Source organism: Falco cherrug, chromosome 7 (assembly GCF_023634085.1).
Source record: "Falco cherrug isolate bFalChe1 chromosome 7, bFalChe1.pri, whole genome shotgun sequence".
In the NCBI taxonomy this organism is placed as follows: domain Eukaryota; kingdom Metazoa; phylum Chordata; class Aves; order Falconiformes; family Falconidae; genus Falco; species Falco cherrug.
In genome coordinates, this window is record NC_073703.1 from 23,064,853 (window position 1) to 23,088,652 (window position 23,800).

Consider the following 23,800-nt stretch of genomic DNA (forward strand, 5'->3'; position numbering starts at 1 on the left):
TCCCTTGTCAGCGCTCGTGCCCCTCGGGTTTCACCCACCCGTATGGCTCCTGCATCTGGGCCTGCAGGCGAAGGTGTTTGGTGGCCCATAGGCTGATTGCCTAAGCATCGCGCCAGCTGTGCCACAGCTGCTACACCTGTGCCACAGCCTACTGAAATCCACAGCATATCAAGTCCTGAACAGACACTGAGTTTGAATTACTAGAGCACAACAAGCTCCCGAATACAGTTGAGTTGCCTTGATCTTTACCGATCTTTCCCTCCTGTTTTGGACCACAGACAGCCCAGTCATCTTTCTGCTGATAGTGGAACGTCTCTTTGTTCAGAAAAGCAGCCTCCATTACTAAACTCTCTTCCCCTCTAAGTTGGTTAGTCTGAGTCTTTTCATTACTACTACTCTAGTAGCTGATCACGGAAGTTCAGAAACAAACCACCAACAACAAAATTAGAGAGTCCATTCCAGGTCAGTGGTATTCTGGGCAGAACTCTTCCTGTTCCAGAAAGGAAGATGCATTCAGCTGAGTGGCTTTCTGTCATAGCTCATTAAGCAAAATCAAAATTAATCTGTATGCTACAATTTCTTTATTTCCAGATGTCAAAATCTTGAGTTATGTCTCTGAAATATGGGCTCCATTTCTCTGTAGCAATTCTGTTTAGCCTTGTAGACTTCTTTTTAGCAGAGGTTCAGCAGCCTGGGTCCTAGATATATACATTGATCTGTTTGTGCCAAGAAAATATCATTCACGATTATTTATGAATGAAAAGATGTAGACAGAATTACATCTGTAGCATCTGGTATAATGGGGACTTTAATCTTGGCAGGGCCTTTTTAATGTAATATTAAAAAACAGTGCGTAGTTGAAAAAGATTAGCGTTGTCCGTGTTCATAGGCCTTTTTATGATTTAGGTCTGGCTGTTTACATGGAACTATTGAGTTTTTCTTCTGGGTGTAGACTTAGTATTGCTTTTAAAATGTGCTCATAATGACATTTCTGCTTTTGTAGACTGTCTGCCCAGACACAAACACTCTAAATGATAGAACAAACAATGCCGTTCTTTTTTCCTTTTTTTTTTTTTTTTATTTCTCCCCGCTTTTAAAGGGAGAATCTCTTGTATGGGTTGCAAAGCCATAGCCATCTGACGCTCTGGTGGCAAAAATTGAGTTCAAATGAGGAAAGTGCTCTTTATTCAGTGACCCAAGGCAATTAATAGTAAAAAGGAATTGTTTAGCTTTTTACTTTAAAATCTGCAGTTTGGGATTGCTGTTTAGATTTCTCAAATGGAAAGATGATAATGCTCTTTGCAAAATAAACTGATATGACATTGAAATAAAAATTTAATTACCCCTGCAGCTTCACTGTGGCCCCTTTTTCTGCCACCTCTGATCTGAAAAGTAGAGAGATTACATCAGCACAGTCAAGTTTAAAGTTCAGCAGTTGCCCTTTGATAGGGGAATACAGATCTATTGTTTGTGGGTCAGCTTTTATGAAGATGCCCTCCTGAAATGCAGTTGTAGTGTTTCACCTAGTCTTACTTGGAGAGTTGATGTCTTGAAATAACTTGACATAATATCCTGTCCTTCTCCCATGTTTTTCCTGTTAACATTATTGATGGAAGATGCTCATAGAAAACTGCTCAAGGCCGAACGCATCTGGGATGCAGATGGAAGAGCTACGTGGGGGTGCAGCGACACGAAGCTTGTTCTGCACTAGGTGGTGCTGATGGGAGAACTACAGCCTCTACTCCTCCAGCAGATTTACTGCCATCATCTTTAAAATAAGAGTTCAAAGACATTCTGAGATGTACAGAACGGATTTCTTAGATTCTTAGATTTTGAATGGGCTCTTTTGAGGAAGGGGCTCTTGAGAAAAATGAGACAAACTCCGTAGGGAGTTACTTATTTGTACTAATGGATTGTGTGAATGTAAAAATGTCTGCTGTTCCTAATGGACTGAAGCCCCTAGTAGTATGCCCCCGTATCTCTGATATCTCTGAAAAGCCAGAATTTCTGCTTTTCCAGGTCGTATTATACGAAGATCCATCAACCTGTACATCCATTCAGAACATCAAACTTTTTATGTCTTACCTAGAGAAAAGGGAAAGAATTTTCAAAAATAGGTACTTCACTCATAAGCACTTTTGGAAATCATGTGGATCCTAACCTATACATGTAGAAGCCTAAATACAGCATCTTCTTTTGAGAATTTTGTTCATACTTTCCAAATTTGATTGCTTTCAGCTATTCATCTAAGCATATAGTGAGGCACGTAAAAATATTGCTGTTCATGAAAGAGCTGACTACCCTCTCCTTTTACTGACATCAGCGGGTGTTCAAATTATTATTAGTTCTGAAGGCAGAGGTTCTTTCATTTAGACACCTTATTGTATAGTTTGCTACAAATTTCAGCATCCAAGTTTGAAAATTGTGGCCATAATCACTTAGGTCCCTAGAGATGACCCCTCTAATCTTAACTGACGAGGAAGTGGCTTGAGTTATCTTGATGCTTTCCAGATAATGTTTAGACAAAGAATGTCTGCATTATTCCTTTTCAGTCTGAAATCTGCAGATCTAGTACTAGGGAGGAAGCCTGGAAAACAATGACCTCCTTGTCAAAGACTCTGGTTTCAGTTGGGAACGGTCACTTGGCCTGTTTAGTTAATAAGCCCCAGAAACCTTCTGAATTAGAAAGAGCAAAGGATGTTAGTTTAGAAGGTCAGAGGGTTAACAATGGAAGGAGCAGTTGTACTCAAGGTCATTTTCTGAGCAAAGTTTAGCAGGACAAAACAAAGATGGGAGAAGGATTGGTAGGAGTTAGGACACCTATGGCTTACATATTTCTAGACCTCATCTTCTGGTTGTATAAATTGTCATTTCTTCACTGGAACTAGTGAAATTATAGTTGTTTATATCGGTAAGGGCTAACTCCAGACCCTCAGACTTATTACTGCTTTGAAATGGGCTGATAAAAAACCTTTCAAAAACACTTGGAATTTTAAATTGAATTAACGGATGAGATCCCTATTTCCTGGTTCTAATTTATGTGGAATGCTAAGTGCTCTGTTTTGTTAGGAAAGGGAAAATGAATTTTCTTCATCTTCTTTTTGTCTGACAGATGTAGTGGAAAGCTTTTGAAGTTAGCATATACATAAAGGTCAGGGCACCAGAGTAAAACCTAGGATTGTGCAAATGGCGTGGCCCCTATAGCTTCAGGACATGGCCCTGTTGGGAGTTCAGCCCAGTCCTAAATGAGAATATATTCCTTTGAATTCACTCATTCTTCTTCTGGACATTTGGAAAAAATAGCATGGCCCTCAATCCCTGGAGACCAAGGTCCTTTAAGAGTCTCCAATGACCATGCATCAGCTTGGTCCATCTGCCCAAATAAGCAAATCTTAATAGACCTGCGTTGTCTTCAGAGAAGAGCTGACACGGTTTGATTACTTTTATATTGACAGCTACAGCTTTATTAATGCCTTTTGTTGAAGTGAATGAGAATTGCAGAGTTCTTGAAAGCTTCTGTGAAAATCACTGATTTCTGATGTCGTGATTCCTGAGGTAGTGATTATGGGGAGTGATTATGGGTAATGCTTCCAATTTAACAACCAAACTTCAGCAGTGTCACGACCTGAAGTATCAAAGCAAGGCTGTGCGACGCGCTGAGCACTGCTCTTGCTTTCCTAGCACTGTTCAGTTATTTGTTGTGACCACACAGGGAAACTACCAGACATAGCTCAAAGGAAAAGCTGGGGTTAAAAGCTGCTTTATCAACATCTCTACCCCTTGCCTGACTCAAGTGCACATTTGGAGACATCTAATAAATACACCATAGGAGGTATTTATTTAAAAGCCTCTGATAGGGGAACGGTAACTTTGTTCCTGACTTGGACATACCTATGAAGGCTTTTTTGCCTTGGAGATAGCTTGGTTTTATTCCCTAGAGATCTATATAGACTAGTGTGTCCCAACCGTGGGAGCTCAGGAAGCTCCTTCCTCAGATCCTCAGCTCTCCTAGCACAGGCCTTGCCTTATGTTGCCCTTGAGCAAGTGCAAGTGACTTTGCTGCTTGGAGAGCTGTTCATCATCTTGTCTGAGGCAAAGGTATTGGGCCAAAGGGAAGCATCCCCAAAATTGCTTGAATCAGTCTGAATAGACTATTTCATTTAGCTTCCTTCAGTAAAGGATAAGCTGGGGAAAGAGAAAAGGAGGCTAGAGCCTGATTGACTAGTTCGTAAAAAATCTGTTTGGGTTCTCCAGGATCTTCTTCATTCAGAGAGCCATCCTTGATTCACAGATCCACAAAAAATCCATTAAAACATGCATAGAGCTCTTCACAGAGCATGACTTTCACCCCCAGGACATTCTCAACCATTATGGATTCTGAAATTCAGTAAATTCTTTTTTTTTCTTTCTGAAGCACAGTATTTTACCCAATAAAATGTAAGTTAGTATATATAAAATAAAAAATTAGCCTGGAGAGGAGGAGACTCTGGGGGGACCTTATCACTCTCTACAACTGCCTGAGAAGGGGTTGCAGGCGGTGGGGGTTGGTCTCTTCTCCCAGATAAGAAGCGACAGAACAAGGGGAAATGGCCTCACGCTACGCCAGGGGAGGGATAGGTTGGATATTAGGAAAAATTTCTTCACTGAAAGGGCGGCCAAGCATCGGAACAGGCTGCCCAGGGAGGTGGTGGGATCACCATCCTTGGGGGTGTTTTAAAAATGGGTAGATGCGGCGCTTAGGGACAAGGTTTAGATGGACTTGGCAGTCCTGGGTTAATGGTTGGACTTGATAACCTCAGAGGTGTTTTCCAACCTAAATGGTTCTATGATTCTCTGATTCTATTCTATAAAGCTCCGTTTAATCATCTGAATAGATTTTTTTCATACAAGGCTGTATTTAAAACTTGGCAGATGGTTCATGTTGCTTCAAAACTGTTATTTTCTGCCATTTTGCTTTATCTGAACTGAAGGGGCTTGGGGGTTGGTAACTCCCTTCCAGCTGCCAAGCCACAGGAGGAACCCAAGTTTTGGGAGGCAGGAATTGTTCAAGGCAGCTGGTGGTAGCTGGATGGTTTGGACAGAAGGTGATGTCACTTATGTTCCTAACACTCTCAGTCAATGCTCAAAGTCTGTGCACGTACATGAAAAGGTCCAACTACTAAAAATCTGTATCGGATGTTGGTTATTCAATATGACCCTTCTGCATAACGATTTAGCAGTTTGTAAGTGGTTTTCCAAAGCAGTGATCTAAACTAATTTATATTACAGATAGAATATTAGTCTGAGACTCAGTGGTCTTGATTTTCCTCTCCACTGATATTTGTGGGTTTATTCTGGTACTGGCCCAGGAAAACACACCCATGAGCACCTCTAAAACACAGTTCATAGTTATTGTGTTACTAACATTGCTCATAGGCACTGCCGGATCAGGATCAAATTGCTCAGCAGTCTGCAGAATTAATGCCCAAGTGAAAAGCCAATCAAACTCCCTTTGTTTTCAGAGTAAGAGCAGCAAATTTTACTTTGGTTAAGAAGACAATTCTCAACTTTATTGTATTCTTGTAGCAGTTCAGAAAAGAAGATAGAAAGAGCAGGTGGCCAGCCTAAAGCCTGACAGCGGAAGCGAACACAGATCAATTAGTTCCCCTTGAAAGGTTATGCTGTAGGGAAGGAATTAAGATGATAATATTTATTTTTCTTCAGGAACATAAAACTGGCAAACGCTTTCCTATCTCCCTCTAACAATCCAAGAATTCATTTACTTTCCTATTAGTTAGGTCTCAAAACCCAAAAGGATAACTTGGGACTGGAAATCCCTCTAGCGTTTTAGCTTGGGAATAGTGGGCATTCTTTCAGCTTAATGAGAGTGCAGTAGAAGATACGGGGCAACACTGCAGAAATGCTGGTTACTCTGCGTATATTCATATTACGTTTCAACTATTGTCATGCTAGAGGCCCATTGTAAATTAATTTGGCAGATAAATTTACAATGGCAGTTTGCCTTTCAGTTGTATAATTTATTCATGTCAGAAATAATTTATTATATCCTCCCTTAAACCAATCTTTTTTTTTTTTCTAGGGTACCACCTTAGTAAATAAAATTTATTGTTTACACTGAGCCTTGTGTGACTTAGCAGTGGTCAGTCAATAACCCCAAGGGGATAGTTTTGGTCACATTACTGGTCACTTATTTGGATGGATGATGGAGTGCCCCGGTCCCATCTGCACATATATTACTCTCTTTTGTCTTAGGAGCACTGTTGGAGAGATTAATTAGGTCCATCTGCAAGGAAGGACCAGCCTTAGGGGATTCAGGTAAATAAAATAAATGCCAAGGGGAAAAAATGCTGAGGGGGATGTTTTGAAAATCAAACTGTTTTCCATAACATTAATGGGGAAATTACATACAGAAGGAGACTAAAAGAAAAGTAAAACTGCCTTTTGGTCTGGGTTATTTCAGTGTGACCTGATAAACATCTATTGCTGCTGTGCTAGGATAAGGATCTATGAAGAGGGTTAAAGTCCCTGGGCAATACTCTCAGCTAATATAAATCAGTATAGCTTTCTGATCTCAGTGGAGCTACCTTCACCTTATAACAGTGGAGATTTGAGCCATATCTGCCACAGCGATATTATTTCTGTCCTTCGAGTGATCCAAGACATGCATCCTAATTCACATTCTGTCTCCTCTTAATTTTTTTTATTATAACAGTGCTATATTCTTTGTGGACCTTACATCCCACCTCTGTTTTCCTTCCCTTTAAGCCTCTTTCCATGTTTTCTTCCTTATCTTTTTCTTTTCTTTCCTTTAAACTTTAAAAAGTTCAGCATGCAAATGAATCTAATAGTATTGAGCTAATTGCTATGATCACAGCTTGTAAAATAGAAACGTAGCTCTCACTGACTTTTATATCTTATTATTATATGCATAATTAATTGGTGTAACTAGTACAAAAGCCATGTGAAATTTGTTGCCCTTTAAGTTACATCTCACTCTGTTGCCTTATCTGCAATGGGATTACAATCCACAATATTTTCATAAAACACAAAATGGAAAAACAAAAAGACCGTTTTTCTCCCTGAGCTTTCACTGTTTTAAGGGACTGGAATATGAGTTGTTTTGCTTTTAAACTTGTGATGGAGTGGTTCCTTATGAGTTTGGAGTTTAGCTCCTGCTGACTTTTAAATTAATTAGTAAAGTCAGAGAAACATGAGTGCATATTTTTGAGATAGAGAGGAGAAACATGAATGATTTAAAAGGAAAGGGAAGAAGCTTACAGAAAGGATGCAAAGAAAAATGTAACTCAATGGGCAAGGGAGGAAGAGCTGTTGGTGATCAGCTCAGCTGCTGTGTCTGCATGAAGAACCCCTGGTGACAGGGAAGGTCCTGGCTCTGGAAACGCACGTGCCTGTCTCCAGCCGGTGCTGGCAGCAGGGGCCACACAGGCTCGGAGAGACAATTCCTTCTGTGGTTGAACTTCGGGGTCTGATCGTAACCGGTTGGTGAGGCCACAGTATGCCATGGATGAAGGGAATGCCTCAGCGTGTGAGTAAGGTGTGGATGAGTACACACCGCCAGGGCCAGGCAGACACCCCTGAGCGTATCTGGGGGTTCACAAACTGTACAGTAGAGGTGGATCGGTACCTCATGGTCATTAGACAAGATTATCATGTAAATAAAAATGTAACTGATGTCTATGGAATCAGGATGAATAGCTCAACATACTGCCCCTGCAGAAGAGACCCTTTATTGCCCAAAGGCCCTTGCTCCTTCTAGCTTGATGCACTTTCTAGATGAAGGGTGTTCTGAGGGCTCTCTCCTGGTCTTGATAAAATTGGTCAATGGCCATAGTCCAGCACCCAGAAAACAAGTCCTGCATCTTAGCAACACTCTCACAGCCAACATGTGCTGGAATAGTTCTTGTTCGTATTGGTGGTGCAGCAAAGGAAAGAAGAGTTGTGGAACTTAAATGGTCCTTTAAAGAATAAATTGTTCCCCCTTAAAATCTTCTGGGCCAATTTATTTTCTCAGGCAGAGATCGGTGGTTCCTATCTCTTTTATGCTGCACAAACTTATTCTCAGAGGTAGCTAAAGACTTTGTCCTGCAAAGCGTGCGCCGTATCACTTCCACGAGGCTCGCTGCACATGTTCTGCAAGATTCTGGAAGCAGGCCTGGGTCATGTAGTGTGCCATCAGCTGCGCAAATAGGAAGTTGAAACTGAGGGACTGAGCAGCGTTTTTCTTCAGTTTCATAGCAATACACAGACCTGGTAGGGGTTTCTTGGGCCTGCAGCCTTCTCTTTGTAAGGCTTGACCCTACCTGCAATAGGGAAGCGATTTGTGTCTCTGCGTTTTTTTTCCCCAAGTGTTTTGTTTGTTTGTTTGTTTGTTTGTTTTAGAGTTTTTTTGAGGCTATTGGAAATCTTTAAACAAAGTATTTCAGATGGGGACCAATTATTTTGTCATTTAGTAAAAACTGGAAAATGCTTTGTGCTCTGGTTCCTTGGTTTGGGTTTTTTTTAGAGAAACCCTGTTATTAAAAACAGATATCCCTCACTGAAATTTTCATTTCCTGGGAAAAAAACCCACATTTTCCATCAAAATATTTCAGTTAAAGAGCTATGCCAGGTCTCCAGGGTGTCCTTCTGAAAAGACAGGGGAAAAAGAATCAGTAGAAAAAGAGTGACTATTAACAGCCAAATATTCGGTTCTGTTCTGTGGTTCTTACTCAGGTAAAACACTTCCTGGGATAAGAAATGAGAGCAAATTTCAGCATGTAGGAACTGGAGAATCCTGCCTAACACATGGCTAAATTAACTCCCAGAGCTATACATTTTCCAGGAGTGAATGCATTTTATACATACCTGAAGTAACTGACTTGCTGGTTTTACAGAGTGAGCCTAAGAAGTGAAGAACGGTTGTGAATGTACCATGAAGCTGGCTCAGCAAAGGTTTTCCTACAATTAAAATACATCTGGCTCTGTTCTGAGTGGGAAGTCACAGACCCCTGAATGTTTTGAGTATTTCCTTATGCACAACAGCAGAAAAACACCACATGCCGTAACCCATCAGATTCTGTTCCCCTTAATTGTGTGGATAAATCAGCAGCAATAAGGAATCTTAATTTAGAATCTTTGACCTGACACAGGGATTCAATGCAAAGATGATGGAAACGGTCGTGGGAAGCGCGGGAGGCACAGCGCGGCACTCTGATCTTTAGCACACTGGTGTTAATTTTGAGAAGCGTGAGACAGCTCGATGTGTTGCTCCAGAAAGGCTGGTGACCGCGGAGGGCACTGCTCCTCCCGGTGCCACCGGAGTACGGGCCGGTCCTGCAGCCCTGCCCGCCGGCTGCCGGGGGGGGCACAGCGCGGTCAGACCGCGGGGGTGCCATGGCTTCGGCCCTCGCCCCTCGCCAGGGGCAGGCGTGGGGGCTGCACCCCGCCACCCCGGGCAGGGCCCGCGCCCCGGCACCGCCGCGGCCGGCGGTCCCCCGGTGGCAGCGCTGGGCCCGGCTCGGGGCGGGGGTGCCCGGTGCTCCCGTGAGGGGTCCAGCCCGGCGCCCGGGCGGGCTGCGCCCACTGGGATGGCCCGTGGGATCGCCGCCCCTTCCCTGCCCGCTTCTGCGGCCTTTCATCGAGCCCTCGGGGCGCACCGCGGCTGCGGGACAAGCGACAGCCGGGCCCCCGTGCGGGGCAGCCCGCAGGCAGCTGGCAGGCGGCACGGCGGGAGGGCAGGGCGTGATGGATGGGGCCGGGGGCGGCCGGCGGGGCGGCGGCGGGGAGGGGGCGGCCGGCTGGCGGCGCCGGCCCCGGGGGAAGGGGTGGGGGGCGGGGGGTGTGACCCGCGCTGCAGCCGCCGCCGCGGCCCGCCCCGCTCACACGGTGCCCGAGCCGCCGAGCGAGCAGCAGCGCCGCGTCCCCGCCGCCGCCCCGCCATGCCCAACTTCGCCGGCACCTGGAAGATGAGGAGCAGCGAGAATTTCGACGAGCTCCTCAAGGCGCTGGGTGAGGCAGGGGGAGCCCGGCAGCGGGGCGGACGGCGGGCTGCGGCCGGGGCCGCGCTCCGGTGCCCGGTGCCGGCGGGGAGCCGGGGGCGCGGCGGGGCCAGACCGAGCCTCATCTGCCCGGTTCGGGGGCTGCGCCGGGCCGGCGGCTCCTGCCGCGCTGTGCGGGGGCGCCTCCGGGACCCGCGGGGCCGCGCTGCCGTCCGGGGCGGGCGGGCTGCGGGGCCGGGCTGCGCGCCGAGCCCTGGGGCCGCGCTGTCGCTGCGGGCGGCGCCGGGGCTGGGCCGGGCACGGCTCCTGCAGCTCCGCTTCCCCCGGCTCCCCCAGGTGTCAACGCCATGCTGAGGAAGGTGGCGGTGGCGGCCGCCTCCAAGCCGCACGTGGAGATCCGCCAGGACGGGGACCAGTTCTACATCAAGACCTCCACCACCGTCCGCACCACCGAGATCAACTTCAAGATCGGGGAGAGCTTCGAGGAGGAGACGGTGGACGGGCGAAAGTGCAGGGTAGGAGGAGAGCGGGACGGGGGGATGTTGGGCGGGCGGGTGTTTTTCAGGTGGGACAAACGCACCTGCTGGCGGCGTCCCCAGGGCGCGGCACCGCAGCCCCCCACCCCCTTCCCCCAGCAGCGCTCGGGGGGCTCTGGGTGCTCCCCGCGCCTCGTCCCTCGGCTGGCAGCGCCGTTCTCCCCCGTGCGCGGCAGAGCCGCGGGCGCGGAGCGGGCCGGTGCCCGGGTCCCCGTTGCGGGGCAGAGCCGCGGGCGCGGAGCGGAGCGGGCCGGTACCCGGAGAGCGGCGGTCCCTGCTCGGCAGCTCCGGGCCGGCGGGGTGAGCGGCGCGTTCTGCTCCCCGCTCCCCCGCAGCCCTCCGTGCGGCCCGAGCTCTGCCCAGCCGGTCCCTGACGGGTACGCGGGGAACGGTGGAGCAAGAGAGACCTCAAGAGTCAGAATCTGGTGCACAGACCTGACATAACTTTTGTCCTGAACTGAACCAGCCGAGTTCGCAAGCGGGACCGCGGACCGGCGGTACCGGGGCTGCAGTCCTCACCCGTTCCCGCACAGGTGCGTGCCTCCGGTTTGCTGTCAGGTGAGTGTTTAGCAGCGAGAGGCAGCCCTGCAGCCGGTGTTGCAGCAGCCATGATGACACACACCCCCACCCCCCACCCACCCCCGCAGCAGCAGTGCCCCGGCGGCGCTCCCCGAGCGTGGGGGCTTGAGCCCTGCGCGCCCCTGCGTCCCCCCGGCGTGACCGCTCGGGGGCTGCGGGGCGGCCCCGCTGTGGGGTCCGGCCGTCGGAGGGCTGGGCGGTGACCGTGGCTGTCCTTCGCAAAAAAGGTATCGAAGGCGTGGGTGGGTTAGTTATCCTGTCCTCGGGCACTCTCACATTGTCAGGGAAATATAGGAAACACTTCTAAAAGAAGTATGAATAAAGACTTTCAGAATGTAGTCCCAAATAAGAATACAGTTTTAGAAGTACCCTGTGATTGGTGAAACATTCGACTTTCCCAAATACGACCTCTGCTAGATCGTGGGCTGGCTCCTGAAACCCTTTGCGCCACTTAAAATTCCGAACTTACTGTCTCCAGCGCAACTGCTGTAAATTTAAATTTATGCAAAAGGGAGGCAGATTCTGGGCATCAGGGACCATGTAGGACATCCACTTGATCTCTAGGACGAGTTACCATATATTTAACAGTTTGTTCAGGAAATGTTGCCGGCTTTGCTAATTTATCTTGTTCGGCAAAAGTAGTGTTTTAGTGTCTTCATGCATAATGCATATACAATAAATGTGACCTGCTTTCTAGAGCAGGATTTATCACTGCAGATGGAAAAACAATAATTATGGCTGTAAGCTATGAAAGTTGGAAAAATCTGAAAGAAATGTGTTTTGTGAAGTAGTAAATTTTTTCCATGTGTTGTGAAATTATTTATAGTCCACTCTCAGGAGTAAGTCGTACTGCTGTGTGTATATAACCAAAATGTGGCCACAGAGCAGAAACTGACAGATAATAAAATAATACTTCAGGATGTAATTCACAATATCTGGCAAAATTGCTGACTGGTGATAGATTTTGATACACTTTACGGGGTGGAGGGTTTTGTTCTGCCAACTAACTTGATCCATTGTTCATACAGACAAAGAGGGAGTCCTATGTAGTCATACTGCAAGGCATAGCTTCTATAACTGCTGTTTGTGAAGGGTTGTTGGCTTAAAAAACCTATTGTTTTGAAAAAAATACTTAAACAGCTAATTTTAAATCAAAGTAAAGGCTTTTTTCCTTCAAAAGTCTGGGAATTGTTAACTTGAACTTATGCATACATATGCACACACATGTATGTGTATATGTATATGTTCACAAACTAACATTACTTGCACATTCATTACAGGGCATCCTTCTGCACAGCTGTTCCATTGCACTGTAGAATAATAGTTCAGTGCTAGAATGAAAAGCAGCAGAGTCAGGGCTTGCTTGTTTGTGAAAGCTAAACAAAATCCTATGTTTTTCTTCTTTTTCTTTTTCAGTGGTTTCGTAGTCATTATTGAAATGCTTTGAAAAATGCCTAAGGGTATTTCAATCTCCAGGCTCACAACCGTAAAAAAAGTAATACTGCAAACACTAGGATTTTAACAAAGTTTCTTTAATTTAGTTGTGATTTATTCTAGTTTGTTAGCACAGTAAGTGTTTAACATACAGTTAACATGGCACAGTGCCATATAGCATGAAAGGTTATAAGTGACAAGTACTGTGTTATTTATGATGACGACACGATACTTAAGGTTCTTTATGCTTTTACACTAAGGGGATTCTGTAGTGATAAATAACATGTCAGATCAAACCACATGTGTGCAAAGATGCTTGGGAATGTAGACACTGCATTATCACGTGGTTCTAAATTACACTTTTCAGCATCAAGCGTTTTATGAAAACTGGGTGGCTTTTTAATTTGGCAACAGATGTGGATTTACACTGAAAAGACACATTTACAATTACTTTTTGATTAATATATGCCTGTTTCCAAAATGGCCCCTCAACACCTTAATTTTGATTTCACCACTTTCCACTGATACCTTTTTCTTTTTGCCTTTATCTGTGTGTTGCTCCTTTGCTGCAGCAATTATTCTCACTGCTGCTCATTGTTGTCTCTGCTTCATGCTGCTGGGGAATATAATTAATGTTATTCCTAATGGTTTTCTTGCCTGCAGAGTTTGGCCACTTGGGAGAATGAAAACAAGATCTATTGCAAACAAACTCTTATTGAGGGAGATGGCCCCAAAACATACTGGACTCGAGAGCTAGCTAATGATGAGCTGATTTTGGTAAGAAACTTGAACCCACCCAATACATGCACCATATTAACAGTTTTACCATGTAGCATGACTTACTATTTTTCCTTACTGAAATCCATCTGGAAAACTACCATTTTCATAATCCTCTGCAGTACAATTCATACATCACTTTTTTTCCTTTCTTCTAAAATGTTTGTTGTTGTGGGGTTGTTTTTTTAAGAACAAATGAAGATCTATGCCAGCTGTCACATTTTATTGCTATAACTTTTGTTGTACTCCTACTGGTAGAATAATCACAAGTGGGCCACTTCTGCTCTGTAAATTCATACCACCACCGAAGAATTCGTGTGATTTATTGCAGATCTTCTCTGGTGAAAGTGAGATCAAGGCATTTTGACCTTATTTCTGGAGAACCTTCTCTTTTAGTCATGTGCATAATAAGTTGCTTCTTATCCACAATCACACGCTGTATAGCAGGAAAGATGTGGCATGTTGTTAGCATACTCTAATCTCATTCTGTTCATGAACATGTAATTCCTTCCCCATCTCTGCCACCTTCCCCAATTCCTCGATCAGATCTGAACCAGTTCAGAATTGCCTTGAGTTTCTCCGCAATACGCCGGTTTTCACATGTGCAGTCAGCCAACACCCCCAGTCCGGCGTGACCCTCCTATGGCAGCAGGGTCGCAGCAGGCGCGCTGGGCAGCACCTCTGCAACTGCCTTGCCATGTGTGCTGCGAATCGTGGGGGGTTGGCGAGTTATATTGAACTCAGTCTGTTACAGCTGAGTTCTCTTCACTGAATCTTTCCTCAGTAGTCACTCTACATTAATGAAACGATATTCAAAACTGGATAGAGACACACTTTCTCCGGGTTACAAGTCGCACAGTTCAGCTTGAGTTCAGAATCATTTTATTGTACATGTTCTTACTGGCGAATTCCGGATAAATAGTTGATTTGACTGTTACACCTCATCAGTTTGGACATGGAAGACAGGCTGCTGGAGCGACGGGTAAGAAAACATCAAAGCAGGGAGATTTTATTTCAGACTCTCACATGAACTAAACCTCTGCACTTTAAAAAACAAACACCCTCCCCGGTGTTTCTGTAAAGCAGTTGAAACTCTGTTTTTAAGATTGCATCTGAAACAAAAACAGGACCCAAACCTAACCAAGTGTAAACAAAAGGCTTTTAAAGTGTTAATATTATTCCAGACATCTTGGAACAGTTCACCCACCCCTTATGAGGAGGTGTATGCTGTTAGTGAAATCACACTGACTTCTATTGAATGAATACTCCAATTCTGGATAATTTCTTTTGACTCAACCACTGGAATTCCTTATATTATCAAAAAACTCTGGGAGGCAAAGTACTTTGATCTCTGCTTCACATCTTTATGTATAATGCAGTGGACAAAATACATTCACAATGATAATTGTTCCAGCTTTCTAACAATCCATTTCTGTAGCTTATTATTTAAGCAACAAACTAATGAGGCAGCTGTTAAATGAAGAGAACTGCTCCAGGGAAAGCAGGAAAGCCAGTCATAATACAATTGCCTCCTGCAATCAACAATGTGAACTTGCCCTGCTGGGGAAGGAGAATGAAGTTGGTTAAGAAACCAGAGTGGTTCAAAGATTATAAAGCTATCTAACCTTTTTTTCTTGTATAATGCAGTCTGTTGAGATTATCTGAATTAATTATTTTTCAAACTAGGGTATAAATTAGAAAAACTTCCTTCTTATTAAAATATTTCCATTTGTAGGAACTCAATCACAACTTTTGATAAGTTGTTTTGCTGGTTGATTTCCTTTCCATTAAAAGTACACGTTATTTCTAATCTGTACATGTCTGGATTCAACTTCCATGATTACATATTGCGTATAAAAGAACCTAAATAATATGCCTGAAGTTACTGCAAATACTTGTCTTAACAGCACTGATCAAGCTGCCTCTTGGAAGGAAGAACCTTCTTGTTGTTAAGCTAAACCACTGGGAGACCTTGAGCCCTTCAGTATAAAGCAAGCTTTCCTGGAATTGTTCTTCCAGTGCTTCCATAAGCTCCAATTTATCAGTATCCTTTGTAAACTATGAACATCGGAACCACACGTAACTGTGTTGCTAGCAACCGCACTAGCACCTGACGTAGTGGTGACTTCATCTCCCTACTCTTACCTGAAATTATTCTGCTTTATATCCAAAGACTCTGGGAACTCATGCTCAGCTGATCACGATCCCAAGTAATCTTCCTGGTTTCGGATTCCCCCAACTGATCCCCTTCCCCTCTCCTCCAAGCTGGGACTGTGTTCGTCGGTAAACTAAAATGTACCATTTTACCGTGGCCATGATGAAAACAGTAGTGTTTGCTTCTACATGGTCCAGAGCATTGTCTCTGCCCGTCACTATTTAATACGATGTGCAGTTCCGTTCTCCTGCCTCCTTCTGGAGTGTAGTGGCCTCTTTTGCTTTATTAAACGGTAGGACATGACTTGGTCCTCAGGACAAAGATTTTCAAGCCCCTCGTGACACTTGAAGGGACTGAATGTACTAAATCTTTTAAATACATGGGTCAAGGTGTTCAGAATCTTCTGACACCCTGATGCTCAGCAATGACGCGTTTCTAGGAGTAACAGTGGTGAGTGTGAGGGGTCTGGTCCTTCAGAGAAATTGAGATGGCCAAAGCTAACTCTTCTGGGAGGCAGCAAAGGGTTCTGCTGTTTGGAGGAAGGCAGAAGAGGGTAAGGGAAGTGACATTTTCTTGTCTGTGGCCCCTAATTTTAGAATGCTAGAATATTCCATCCAGACTATTATTTGGGTTTAGAAGCTAAACTACCTGGAGGGACTGGCTGAGGTGTGCTCCTCAGCTGTAACGGGGAGCACAGTAAGGATAGCAGCTCTTTGTAAGGAGACCCTGTGATCCTATTTGATCCCATCATCGATTGCGTGTGGGGTTTTCATCCCACCAGTGAAGAAAGATTCAATTTAAGATAAAGTAATCTATTAATAAATACAATATTCATCTTAGATTATTGTAAAATATTTTATCTTATGCTTGGAAATTTTCCTTGGATCTGAGTCTGCAAACCCCTGCTTACATCTTACTTCTTCAAACCTAGGATCACAGTAAGAAGGGATCTTTCTTTGTCTTCTTTCTTTCTTCTTCCATTCCCCCAGCTTTTTTAGGGTTCTCTAGGGCCTGAGATTCATTCTCATTCAGTCTTGCTGCCCATACCACTTCAAACATTCAGCAGTTCCCATCTTCACACTTCTCAAACCTCCCTCCCTACCTGAGAAATACTTTGTGTTCCTTTGCTCTTTCTGATGTGCTCCGGTAAGCCCTCCTCATTTCCATTCTGGCAGAGCACCTTAAATAAGGAGAAGGAAACCACATTCTTGTGAAGTCCTAGATGTCTGCAGCTGGGAAGCTGTCTTTATGGGGCAGAGCCTGCGACGTAGCAGTTTAGGAACTCTGTAAGGCTGGTACTTAATTCTCACAGTCTCTGCGCCTGTTTCTCTATCCAAAGAAATCTTCCAAGATGCCTTGAGTCTCCTGCTCAGCTATTACATGCATTTGCAGAAGAAATCAGGAAAACTCATACCCTGTTCAGAAAAACTTGCAAGAAGGAATCTAAACTGTGTTAGACTGAGGCATGAATAGAAAAAAGGCTTGGGGCAACAGGCAGGGGGTAAGGAATGAGTTTTACTCTCCTAATACTGGCTGCATAAATGTTGGAGCTTTGCCACATCATTTTAATCTAATATGCTACGTCGCTTAAGGGGTCCATTTGATTATGACATTTTCCTAGTGGAAGGATGTATTTTTCTCCCCAACACAGCACATTAAATAAATGCATTTATTATCACATATAATAATAATTTTAAAAATCAGTGTTGAATTGTCATGACTACCACAGAGCTAAAATAGAAACCATATTACTGTGTAATTATCAATCTTTCTTGCATCCTGGCAGAAGTATTCCTTATGTTCTTCAAAGATATTCCCTTGGAGCAATATGTGGTCTTCCATGTCACATCACATCCTCTGGTACACAGATGCTGGGAGTAAACTAGTTAGCAACGGTTTCCTTTACCTTCAGGTACCAGTTAAGTTTGCCTTTAATTCTCCTTGGCTCCTTGCAGCATGGAGAATGAGATTACCCTTATCAGTAGCATGAGTAATATTTGGCTCATACAATGGCAGAGGTAGGTTTAAAGTCTTGTTAGAAAAAGTCCTTTCAGCTGCATAAAGGAAGAAGGATCAAGCTCTGCTTTATAAAAAAAGGTGCTGTGAACGCGTTAGAACATTGCAACTACTTCCATCCGTGCTGTTTATATTAATCCCATCAGAAGCACTTGCTGGGATTTCAGTGCTGCATTTTAGAAGTGCTGAACAATACAGATAAAAAATTTTACAGGGAATATGCGAGCAAGGGAGGGTGAAAATGACAGTTCCCCATCAAAGTCCACATTTGTTTGTCTTGGTTGTATCTTTAGATTGTATTACATTGTACTTTAAGACTGTAACCACAGAGAATCAGAGTATCTGTATTTACAACTCCACATTCATAAATTATACTTGGATTAGCACTTGAGCAATTAAGATCAGAATATAACATAAAAATATTTATTTCCTTGTCTAAAAATTAAGATCTGGGATAAAGTCTATTCTAACACTCTTTCTCTTTTCTTTTATACTCTATCTTTTTGCTGTGGCTGTGTGTTTTTGTCAGGGACATTAATGAGCTATCAATCACTTGTGTAAGTCAGAAGAACAAAAGGTTGGCTCTTTACAAAGTTAAAGGATGCTTCTTCCAAATGTTAGCTATTCAAATGAGAAACATTTATATTCAGACTTTATCTGCATTACTGCTTTCATGGCTGCTCATGCCTCTATATATTTTAGTTTAATCTGTAACACAGAAACATTTTGAAGTGGGTGATTACTGAAGAGGGGCTTTAAAAACAGCCTCAAACCGCATTTTACACAGTTCACGTATCACACAGGGGTTCTCAGAATCAATTATAGCAAGGGTCAAAGATCAGAACATTAGGGGGGTTTCAAGCATGGTTTCTATTCTACATTCCCTCCCCAGAAAAATTATGCCATAGTTGATTAAAACTGGTGAGCTGTGGAGCCTAGATGAGCGAGTGAACATTTTTTAAATAATATTGCTGGCTTCTAAAATTAAACATAGTAGGTAAGACGGGTCAGTGCAGATTTGACAGGATACTTTGCAGCCGAATGCTGAGATTTGTGATGTGCCTAAGCCTGGTATCAAGCAAGGTTAGGCTACCTAAGTGTTTAACTTTTCTATAGCTTTTGGAGAGTGATCTTAAGTAAAATCAGTTATCAAAAGGAGGGTCTACTCTTACTGAGGTCAGTGGGTTTTTTTGCTGCTGACCTCATTAAAGCAGTCTTGATAAAAGTTCAGAAGCTTATAATAATAACACATACGTATGTGTTGCATGGACCTAATGCTTTAATTTACTATTTGCCATGAGCAGAGTTACAAGGGGGCTTAGGTATCTGCAGTCTCTGCTCACTAGTACAGCCTAGTCTGGGTCACATCCCAAACATACAAGCAGAGAAAGATTCATAGAATCATTTAGGTTGGGAAAGACCTTTACGATCATCAAGTCCAACCATTAACCCAAGACTCCCAAGCCTTTCACTGACCCATGTCCCTAAGCGTTTTTAAACACCCCCAAGGATGGTGATCCCACCACCTCCCTGGGCAGCCTGTTCCGATGCTTGGCCGCCCTTTCAGTGAAGAAATTTTTCCTAATATCCAACCTATCCCTCCCCTGGTGTAGCGTGAGGCCATTTCCTCTTGTCCTGTCACTTCTTATCTGGGAGAAGAGACCAACCCCCACCGCCTGCAACCCCTTCTCAGGCAGTTGTAGAGAGTGATAAGGTCCCCCCAGAGTCTCCTCCTCTCCAGGCTAAAAACCCCCGGTTTCCTCAGCTGCTCTTCTTAAGACTAGTGCTCCAAGAAGCCAAAGCCATTTGCATCTTTATATATATATATTTTTATATTTATGTATATAGCCTTTTACAGTATCAGTTGTAGCTCAGATGTTTGCTGTGTACTGGCTTTCAAGACTACCTTTGTCTCACGTTCTTACCTCTGTCATTCACGCATTGCATGGCTCGGAGGAAACTCTGTAATATAGCAGTATGCAAACACAAGTGCCAATGTTTAACTACCTTGGTAAATGACCTGATTTTGCATGGTCCTGTGATTCACATCCTGCAGAAAGGGAGGTTGTATTTTGGGTGATTTGCTATTAACGTCCAAGTGTGAAGGTCAGGGCTGCACCTTCTCTGACCGTAATGATCAACCTCTTTCATGGAACATCACAGGAGTCAGGAGTAGAACAGAAATACGCAGTATGCCTTTACTGGAAAGATTTATATCTTTATTCTGGATAACATGGAAGTATGCATGTGGACAAAGCCTTCCCTGAGGATTCATTTAAGTAATCTCCTCTCTTCTCCATTTGTTTGCCGATGTGTTCTGTCTTCCCTTTGTAAGTTGCCTCTGCAGGCTGGTCAGTCACAAGCAGGTTAACGGGATTTTTGCATACACTGGCAGAAGTGGTCTTTCCCAGGTGATTGTTTCAATGACAGTCTTCCTAATTATACTGTGTGCTCCATTTATCACAAAGGCTTCTTGGCAAATGTTTATAAAGAAGGCCTTCAAAAAGCAGATTTACTCATACAGTAATATATTACTGCCCTGTAATTCTCTTTCAATCTCTAATGATGCCAGTGGCCATCAGATTCAGAGTGAACATGTTAGAGGTCAATTGTTGGATTACCCACTGTGCGGGGCTTTGTTTGCAATGTGCTTTTGGACTCAACTATAGATTATGACAAGCTAAGTGAAGAAAACAATTCTGTCATTTGCAGCCATTGCACATTTAAAATCCTGGTTTAGATTTAGACAGAAGCCTTGCATTGCAGCGTTTTGTAAGAGAAGTGGGACCTTTGCAAGCTAATGAAAATCCTGCATCTTCTCATCAGATTTGAATTGCAGTTTGGTAGCGTTGCACTTTTTTTTTAGTTGCTTTGGTGAAACTTCACCACCAAATAGCCAGGATTGCTTGCTCTCTTTCTTTTTATTAGGAAGTTCTTCTCCTTTGGGTCACGGAAATCTTTAAAGTCCGTTTGTTCTGATAGGAACTGTCACTAGAATTGGAACCACAGACCAAACTGCTTTATCCTACCCCTGAATACAAGGATTTGAGTGTGAAGGGCAGAGGAGTAACCACCTTTTGATGTGGATCTTCCCCTGAGCTTGGGCCCAGCTGTACATAGTAGATGTTTCTGTGAGAAACCACGAGGAAAGGAAGACAGCAAGTCTGAACATGTTCCTTTTTGCTTTGTTTAGCAACATTTAATGGAATTTTATCAACAGTAGTAAGTTACAATAAGATAAAGAAATGCCTTTTACCTTAGTCTACCCTTAAACCACATGCATAACCATGACAATCAAAGCCATTTATTTATGTGCTTCAGTATGGAATTAGGTTGCTAATCATCTGAATGGGTGTAAGGTATAAAATCTAAGTGCTAAAAAATGCAGCTTATTCTTGAAACAGGTCAGAAGCCACAGAACCTAAGCTGGGCCTTCAAGGAAAGGATGCCTGGCTCTTTGAGAAGTGCCCAGCGGCTGCATGGTACTCCAGAGTAATTGCAATTGGGCTTTGCATTCCTTTTATCTTGTTATGATCTAGATTGAAAGATTGTGTTAAATTATAGTGGTTTTTCAGACTGTGAGACTGGCGTGTTGCAGAGGATGACAATCCTTGTGTATAGCAAGGTTTGGGGGAAGGAGTTTGTCTCTTACTTTCCCCGAAAGAAGACGCTTAAACATTCTAGGAGCTTACGAGAGCTTTAGCAAAGGGCTGCTGCAGCCTTTCTGGTTGAGCTGGTGGTGTGGTACCCGCTCACGTCCTGGGATGCAGCTCCAGGTGTCAGACCGGGGCCCTGTCAGCTCCTGAAGAAACTGTACAAAGATGGGTTCATTACTATTGGTGATTTGTGTTGAAATATCAGTGGGGGACCCAAACTTCGCCATGCTTAGCAGTGCCTGAACATGCCACAGGAAGCCAGTCACTGTCGCAGTGACCTTCCAGTCCCCACAGACAACCTCAAGCCCTGGATGGCCTTGACTCTGACTTGCTTTCTCTGGCGAGGCTCCTGCCAAAATAATTTCACCTTTGTGTATAATTTTGGAAATGCCAAAGGAAGCCGTAGTAAGGGTACTTACAGCTGGTGCTGTGAGCAAGAAACTATCTGCATCCTTTAACATTACATTTTCATGTATAGCTAAAAATTTATATAAAGATCAATATGATAAGCTTTTTATATGCATAAACCCAAAGTCTGTACCTCCAGAATACTAACAAATTTTTCTCCTTGGTAAAGTGAACAAATTATAAGCCAGAGTCAGTTTTAAAGCCAAGTCCTTTCAAAGAGGTGTTGGCCAAAACAGGTGTAGAAATCATTAAAACAAATAAAGTCCAGCTGAATTTTCCTGACACACTGGGGTAGGTCTTGATTATATTTTTCAGTGAGACCTTGGCAGTTCTTACAGCCCAGCATCCCACCTTGCAGCTCAGTGGTGGTGAGCTCAGAACTGTCTGTCAGTGTAGCTGAACGTGAGGTTTTTCGCAGTCAGTATTTCCTTGCTCTTGCAGCCATTATTTCCTTCATGTTTAATTGCTTGCTTAGATTTTAGCCTGCCAGACCTGCCACTACAGACACGTGCTTGGGGGTTAGGTCACTTTCTCAGGTCGCTGCCACAATTCTGTCCCGCATGCGTGTCCTGATGCTCTGTACTGCCGTACTGCTCTGGTGGAGTTACCTTTAAGTGCAGAACGACAGTGATTTAAAAAACACGGGCTGTCAGATGCAGATCTGAAACTGTTTCAGTCGGTGGTGTAACATCATGTAACACCAGCTCTGAAGTCTCTGGAAAATGAAGGTGCACTGAGGTACGGAACCTGGTATAGGAAATGAGGTTTAAGTGATGTGGAAGGAGTGATCTCCACCACATTTTTCGGCGTTATGTGTCCTCATTTCCAACCCTTATCAAAGTTAATGAATTCACTGCTTAAGGTCACAGTATCCTCAAAGAAGGTTGCGATTGACACTGCCCACCGTACAGCCCGGGAGGTTTCGGTATCCCAGCAAGGTGTGTCAGCATCTTGCAGCAGCGTTATGTTTACAGGCTGGGTGTACCTTCTCCAGATCTTCAGCATTGCTCCTTTGGCTTCGTTTGAACTCCTGTGATTTATACCTGCGGATACCAAAGAATACCTTTTGAACATGCCATCTGAATTCCACCCTCAGCATTTCCAGTTCAAAGTGCTGCAACTGTTTCTAAATATAACAGTACATTCCAAATTCTCTTTCTTTTCTCATGTTTATTTTAAATGCATGCCAAGAAACTACAGAGAAAGGGAATTTCTGTGTCATTTATCATTCTAACAAAATTCATCTTGCCTTGGAAAAAAGGTCACTTACATTGCACTCCTCTTCCAAAATGACTCCTTTCTTTACTCTTGGCTGTCAAAAGGCATAAGAAAATGTATTTCTGCTGTAGAACTAGCTGCTATAGCAAAAATAACAAAAAAATATCTTAAATATTTGCTGATTCCATCTCTTCTGATTGATTTCTGTTTCTTTTCCAGACCTTTGGTGCTGATGATGTTGTGTGCACAAGAATTTATGTAAGAGAGTAAAACCATCAATTTACTTGTCATCTGGGATGAAGTGGAGAACTGTGAAAAATCCCCAGTATAATGAGTATCTGTGTGTGCTGTTACTAATGCCAATGCCGTGTTGTATGTGACCGTGTGTGTTGTATCTGAACCCATATCCTCCCTTGTGTATTTTGATTTCACTTTTCATCGCAGACACTGTTCCTTCCTACTTTTATGCCATCATTTTCCATGTCTGCTTTGTATTTTGTAGTTGTCCCTTGCTATGGTTTCGTCAATTATTAAACTTATTGGGCATAACTCACAGCCGTTTTGGGGTGTTTTTAACAGAAAACCCAGCAGTGCTTTGGTTAGATTGAAACAGTTTGTATGCTGTGGACGTCAGAGCGGTGTCGTGCTGCTGTTAGCTGGTGTGGTGCTGCCGAGGGACCCTCCTGTGGGAGGGCAAGTGACTGGCAAGGGTTGGCACAGGGCGCTCTCAGAGCCAGGACTCTGCTTCTCTCCTTCTTGCTGTCCTGTCTCCTTGGCAGAGTTGTTGAGGAGTAATTCCTGTGTCCTGTGGTTACTGGGACTGTGATTCAGTAGAACCAGGCGAGATCTTTACCCTCTTCCCTGCTGCATCCCTGAAGAATGCCCAGACTGTCCCTGCTGGGGCACTCATTATCCAAGCAGAAAACCCAGCTGTATCTACAGGACAAATAACACTGCGATCATGACTAATACTTACTGTCATCACACCCAAGCACCTCAGGTCAGCAGAGTCAGCAGAATCTG

At 44.0% G+C, this 23,800-nt stretch overlaps 1 protein-coding gene across 1 annotated transcript; it reads left to right on the forward strand.

Annotated features, from left to right (window-relative positions):
- The first annotated feature begins 9,795 nt into the window (after positions 1-9,795).
- CRABP1 (cellular retinoic acid binding protein 1) lies at positions 9,796-23,332 on the forward strand. Its single transcript, XM_055717076.1, has 4 exons — positions 9,796-10,008; positions 10,335-10,513; positions 13,211-13,324; positions 22,997-23,332. The coding sequence occupies exons 1-4, from the start codon at positions 9,939-9,941 to the stop codon at positions 23,045-23,047; spliced, it is 414 nt and encodes a 137-aa protein (XP_055573051.1). The 5' UTR covers positions 9,796-9,938; the 3' UTR covers positions 23,048-23,332.
- Positions 23,333-23,800: the final 468 nt, after the last annotated feature.